Source organism: Neltuma alba, unplaced genomic scaffold (assembly GCF_004799145.2).
Source record: "Neltuma alba isolate B1F8T4 unplaced genomic scaffold, ASM479914v2 tig00012284_pilon, whole genome shotgun sequence".
In the NCBI taxonomy this organism is placed as follows: Eukaryota; Viridiplantae; Streptophyta; class Magnoliopsida; order Fabales; family Fabaceae; genus Neltuma; species Neltuma alba.
In genome coordinates, this window is record NW_021636805.1 from 70,344 (window position 1) to 77,300 (window position 6,957).

General features: G+C 37.1%; 1 protein-coding gene across 1 annotated transcript; it reads right to left on the minus strand.

The window, feature by feature from the left end:
- Nucleotides 1–1,763: 1,763 nt before the first annotated feature.
- On the minus strand, nucleotides 1,764–6,957 carry LOC114725841 (caffeoylshikimate esterase). Its single transcript, XM_028912412.1, has 9 exons — nucleotides 6,483–6,957; nucleotides 6,290–6,319; nucleotides 5,808–5,937; nucleotides 5,538–5,684; nucleotides 5,304–5,434; nucleotides 3,443–3,580; nucleotides 2,721–2,819; nucleotides 2,169–2,570; nucleotides 1,764–2,028 (listed from the first exon to the last, which is right to left on the minus strand). The coding sequence occupies exons 1-8, from the start codon at nucleotides 6,774–6,776 to the stop codon at nucleotides 2,328–2,330; spliced, it is 1,212 nt and encodes a 403-aa protein (XP_028768245.1). The 5' UTR covers nucleotides 6,777–6,957; the 3' UTR covers nucleotides 1,764–2,028; nucleotides 2,169–2,327.

Genomic DNA, 6,957 nt, shown 5'->3' on the forward strand with positions numbered 1-6,957 from the left:
AACATATTATATTAATTGATTTAACTAACATCTTTAATCTATTTAAATTAATTAATTAGGTCTACTAGTAGTATATATTAAAGGTAGAGAAATAAACCTGATGATGGGCAGACCATAGAAGTAGGGTTGATAGAGTAGCCTTAGCCTGAGAAGACAAAGCAAACCAAACTCATGCAATCTTGCAAAAATTGTAAGTGTTGGACCAAACTGAACCATACCTGAAATAGAAAATAAAGCAAAGACATGACCCTCTCTCTGATCTGCACCAAACAAACACTCAGTCTCCTCTTACAACTCACAACACTGTCTTCTTCAGTTGTCGGAACCCTTAAAATATTATCACGGAAACAGGCACAAAGGCATGCATGAACTTCGGAGCTCTTAAATGATTTAAGGTTAATATCCGGCCAGCTGCTGCACTACTTTACTTAGGTCGAACTTGAACAGTTTCAACCTTAGTTATGTCTTGTCCAAAGATTGAGATTGTACATTCTTGAACAGTATAAGTCACAGTGTGTCACATTTTGCCTTCAAAAGTTGCGACTTTGCAAGAGTCTTGTCGCATTCAAATTTCTAGTTGGAACTTGCAACAACTAGTTCGTTTCATTCTCTCTTAATAGCTTCCTTCCTCGACATATATAAATCATATAAAATTGTGATCCTGGGGGATTAAAAACAAATTTACTTCTTACTTTTTGTGCAGCTCAAACTTTGAGATCAAATATGGTCTTTTTCCCCCCTAAAAAAATCCTCCGAGTTCAAAAATTTTAAGTTTTTAGCTGGAATGGCCTAACTTTAGCATCTTCCCTTTTAATTTGCCCAATCTGCACAGATCTTGGTGGTTTATGGTTGGTTTATGAATAAGAGTTTAACTGACGGCTTCTTGTAATTTATCTCTAACTGTCAATTGAAGGTTAGCTGAATGGGTTTAGTATGATCAGAGCGTACATGGTGGCAAGTTATAATAATAAAATACCATTTTAAAAAAACCATATATTTTGAAATATATATATAATTAGAGCTAAGATGATCATAAGTTTAAGGCTACAATGGTAGGAATACGCATTCTTTGGTGAGCTAAAATGACATAATTTTTCTTTTGTTTTTTGAAAAAGAAAAAAAGAAAAAAGAAAATAGAAAATGCACAATTCATTGCTTATTTTTCTGGACTCCGCTTTTTTGGTCACTTTTTATTTTTTATTATTTTCCATGTGCTATGAGACGAATTTGCAGTTATAAAATCGAATTCAGCTTGTTAATATCATTCGACTTTGGGCCTTCGTGGAGAGAATTACATTGTTCTCCTCCTAGGCATTGCCCTTCTAGTTGATTGGACCTATAGTTGCGGCCCTAAACAGATTGGGCACCGGGATCCTCTCCTCCGCCACTCATCCTGGAAACACCCCCTTTTCTCTTTTTTGTTTTCTTCAAATCAGGATCAAAACTTACAGATAAGAGATCTCTTGTAATCATCCAACCATGTAGCTGTGTGACTCTTACTCTTATGAAATGAAAAATGTCACTCCCTCTAGTGGTCTGTTTGGTACACTCAAAATGCAGGAAAGGAAACGAAAATTCTAGCTGGTTTTTTTTTAAAAAAAAATTACCATATGCCTGGTGCATTTAAGATATCCTATCCATTCCATCCCTCATTTACTTTTGCCCCACCAATATCCCTTAGTTCTCAATGCAAAATTTTATTTCTCTTTTGATGGAGTCGGTTTCAACTCTTGCACTCTGAGAGAGAGAGATCTTCGACTTTGGATGTATAACAGTACAAGCTAATTCATCCAATATTAATAATATACAAGCCCTACAGTTCATGAGCTCTAAACAGTATGAGTTATACTTTTTACATAATATTTGATAAGCATACAAAAGCTAGAAGCCACTAATTGGGTATCATGAAGCGGTGTCCCATAAAAGAACACAATAACTAAAGCTTAAAGCCCTAAACTATATAGAAATGGAATCGCACATCACTTTCCTACTCCGATATAAGAAGTGTAGCTAGGACTAATCAGGACACTAAGGGGGTGTTTGGATAGAAACCAAACCATGGTTTCAGAAGTATTTTTACGGTTTACGAAATAAATATGTAGAGGAGTTTGCCTCGTTTTGCGGAAAAGTGCTTCTGAAACCATGGTTTGGAAGTTGCCAAACACCACCTAAATCAGTGAAAATCTGCGAAGGCATGGCTTGAAAGTCGAAAGATGACAGAGAATAGGAAGGCAGGCTATGATGGATTATGAAACAAGCAACATGCACAAAATATTATTGATGATGCAGCAGCAGCAGAGACAAAATACTAGAAATGATGAATTTGCTCAGTGGTAAGAAGCATGAACCACACTTTTTACAGCACACCTAGCATCAAGCCATGAAATAATGTCATCATGGACACCAAAAATTCTGTCATCTGGTTCGCCTTCCAAAATGCAGTGGTAACCACCTTCATAGATCTTTAGTGTCTTGTCCTTGCTAGATGCTTTCTCATAAAGAAATCGGCTCACCTTAGGATCTGTCACCTTGTCGTCTGCTCCATGAAGGACTAATAATGGAGCTGATACCTACAATGCCATCCTTTCCATAATGAAGACGTTTCCAATGTGATAAATGCAAACAGAATGAGAAACCACAAACTACCATGGATGAAGCCCACAGTAGATTCGGGAAAATTACAAATACAGTGAGCAAGAAAGAAAAATGCAGAAACTAACCTTCTGGACTTGCGCCTCAATATCTTGTGTGGCCTTTAAAAGTTCCATGCCAGTTCTGAGACGCATTTGATCTTCATAACATATAACATTGTACACAGCCTAGACAAGAAATAGTTAACACAAGAATAAAAATGTCAATCAAAGCACAATTTAAGAAAAATACGAAGAATAAGCGCACATGTCTGTGTTACCAACATGACTTGGTCTGTGTGAATGTTCAAAGTCTGATGTTTTAATCATTTTAGATTTTCATTTTTTTCTGTTCTTCTCCACGGGAGGGAGGGGTAGAGGCAGAGAAAAATTGCACATGCATAGAAAAGAATAAGCAATAAGATAAAGTGGCCAATCTCCGCTTTTGAGGCCACGTCTGGTTAATAAAATCAATTTGGATAGAATGCATATCCCAATATCTGCTGTGACCCCCCCCCTCTTTTTGAGTTAAACTATGGTGAATTTTAAATACAAAAGCGTGGCAAATTCAACAATAGAAGAAATTACTGAGTTTTTCATGCGTTGGAATCCACAAACTCATGAATATGATGTTGTCGAGTGGCTGAGTCACTGGTCCAGAGTATGATGTTGCATAAAAGATACAGAAGACAATTGTATGCAGGACAGAAAGCATGAATGGGAAATTATATAAAAAAGTCACCTAAGAGGACTAAAGCACGAGAAAGCCAGAAAGATTCAGTAAATAAAAGATATTTGACGAAGATACCAACCAATTTTCTTTTGCTTGGTTCTCTGAAGGCCAGCTCAGCTAGATCCCGCTGTGGAAAGAGTTTTGCTTTTGGCATCACTTTAGACAAAAAAGTTAATGCCTTCAAAACTGCATCTGATGGTAACAAGTCATCTGCAACCTTAACGACCACACAAATCAATAAATCAGGCAACCTTATAGAGGTGTATACACTAATATAACCACCAAATAGAGGCAAGAATATAACAAATGGTTACTCCTCATTCAATTCAAATGCAATCTGTTACCATTATCACCTCACCAAAACATTTACAGTCTTTAACTTTTTATAATGCTACAAGGATTATTATTTCCTCTGAAACAACAAGCCACACATAACTAAAATAGAAAAGCATAAATTCCTGATAACAAATAATGCAATATGTTCATATCCAAGCCATGACTGCATTCTGTTTAGCCATCCATTCTTGAACAGTAGATTGTATGAAATTTCCCAGATTCCATCCCGTATGTAAGACTAAGTGATATGGAGTGCATGAAGATTTTAGGCTCGACAATATTTAAAAGAATGGTCCGTCCTCTATAGATAGATATAGAGTTTATTCACTAGAGTACAAAATGAGAAAGCAACACATTCAAGAGCAATTGCAATTATAGAGACTCAAGGCTCAAGCTATTTTTAGGCTGTAATTTGAGACTCAAGCTTCCACTAATTTCCTTACAAATAAATTAATCAACAACAACTAATGATTCAGAGTTTAACTTTGGGGACTCCTCTTCCTAACATCATTTTCACTTGTCAGGCCCAAAAGTAGTGCTAGTTGTCAGCCCAAATAATATGCAATAGCAAATTGAAAATATATCTTCGAGGCAGTCTGGTTAGATTCCATCAGTTTATTTAAATATGCTTTACTGTCACGCAGTCACCTACAACTCCAAAGCAGTCCAAATTCATTCAAAAGTTTAATCCTCAGAGCTATCTACAGGTTCATGAAGGCTATCAACTATTGAAAGACTAAAAGGCCATGCTAACTACTGAGAGAAGCCAGATCACTATCACCACATTCTTTTCACACCGCACGCCTATAGTATCGTATTCTTGGTCTACAAAAGCCTTGCCCCAACTAAAACCAGAAAAATAAGACGCCAAAATAAGTAATTAGTTCCATCTTCTCTTTTGATAGACACCTCTACAGTTTGAGAGATTGACAATTTTGGTTTGACACTCAACGACTCATTTTGAGTAATATCTGGATCCCATTTCAGGCAAAGGTTTCTCAGTGCTGAGAACTATCTTCCTTGATCTGATATTCAGTAAGAATCAAACAAAGCCAGAAAATTAAGCAAAAATCCTGCAAGGCAGGAAATGATTCCAAGATTGATGGATAAATTAACCAAGAATATACAGTTCATCTAAACTGGACATTACAGGGTATACTCAAATATTTACAAAAAGGTTGCCTTTAAAACAAAGAAAGTCGCTTTTCTCTTGCCCAATGAGAAGTGCAACACATGTATCATTTAAAACGTAAATGATTAGAACAACAATTTCAGGCCTGATAACCAGTTGCGATACATATTATGCTTTTCTCTATATTTCACATTTAATTATGCCTATGGCATAAAGGTCCAAGAGTTCAATTGCTGTTTAAAAAAAAAAAAAGATGAAAAGGAGAAACCAAGAATTTAAACTAACAGGAGTTCGTGTGTTTTGAACTTCCAAAATAAGAACAGAACTATGGTGGTACAAACAGAGAGAAAACAATCAGTATGTAGTCATATACCTAATAATTCAGGGATTACACTTTGATCTGAAGCAGAACTTCTAAATTACAATGGTGGAGTTGTTTCACATCAACTACAATGCAGTAAAATGATGTTACCTTACACATGGGTGCGACAAGGAGAACTCCATCCCAATTGTTTGGTTCCTTCAAATGAACTTTGAGAGTGACTGCTCCCCCCATTGACTGACCCAATACAAATCGAGGCAACCCTCTTAGCTCAGGTCTTGCTGTAAATTAAAATGCAAAGCATGGTAAAAAAATATTTTGTAGTTTTCAATGTTAAAAAATAGAAATCTTGAATGTGAAACAATGAGGGCTAAAATATCAGACCTTTTATTCTTCTATATTGTTCAATAACATCATCAACTAAATAATCAAAATCTGGTATGTAACCATGTAGTCCTTCAGAAAGACCAAAGCCAGGATAGTCCATGGCATAAACAGCATATCCAGATCCAGCAATTCGCTTGGCAATGCCTGAAAATCCAAACTCTTCCTATCATATCGTATCATGAACTCTTTAACCGCAGAAAACCCTGACATACTGATACTACCTATGCTGATTAAGAATACTTCTTTAATGAAGAGATTATGACAAACCTTCAAAGAAGAAAGTGCATGTATCACCACACCCATGGCAGAAACACACAGCTGCCTTAATTGGAACGCCAGGTTTTGGCATCCAACTTCTGCAGAAAATTTCCAGTCCCCTCGAATTCCTTTCGTACCACTACAAAAAGCATCCAGAATATCAACTCAAGAGCCTCCTAAAGTAATCACATTTTTTCACCAAGCTAACACGAATTAATCAGAAAAAGGAAAAAGAAAAACCCCATTTGTTTCTCAAAAGTTGGGCCCTGTGAAAAATTGAATCCCTGGGTCACTTTCATACTGGAAAGTTTAATTTTGTAGAAGCAAGTATCTTTACTTCTAGAAGGATGAACTTCAAATCAAATCAAATTTTTGGGGATCAAAGTGATAGAAAAAGAAGTTTATGATAGCCAATCCGTAACCAACGTCATCATTAAAGTAAACAAAATGATTCGAAAAAGAAAATAAGCTTGGAGTATAAATTAGCTTACCTCATCAGTTCTGATCCCAGCAGGAGCCGCCTACGATGCCGATCAAAGAGGAATAGAGGAAGAGATTGAAACATCAGTCACTGATCGAACACGAAGAAAAGGAAGATTCTTGAAAATTCACTGCAGATGAAACGGCTCAAACTAAAGCTTAGCATTGATCATGATCAAGATTCAAAAGACCAAACAAGCTGACCTGGAACAAGCAATGATCCAGCCCCTGGTGCACATCCTTGAAAGCTTCACGAACCTGCCGGCGAGTGTAGGCGAAGTCAAGGTTGCGCCTAGCGATGGCGTTTAACTCGTCACTTAAGCCTTCAATTGGCGGCTTTCTCATGGCTGACACGGTGAGTTTAGTGGTGGAGAAAGGACGATTGGGAATGAAGTTGAACTTCGACGTAGTGGGTATTTGTTGATGATGTAGAGGGTGTTGAATGGGAGAGAAGGGTAATCTGTGCGATCGAAATCGGAGTGCTTGAGAAAGCTCCATGGCTGCCCAGCTCCGTGGTGGGGATACGGGGGGTACTAGAAACAACAAACAAGGACCTTTTTGAGTGCTTGCTCGCTGACAATCTTATGATCGGACTTGATTATTTTTGCTGAAACAGAAACAGAATGGAGTGGGTGCGTATAAGTATAGATGCCTACACATACACACACATCCCTGCGTT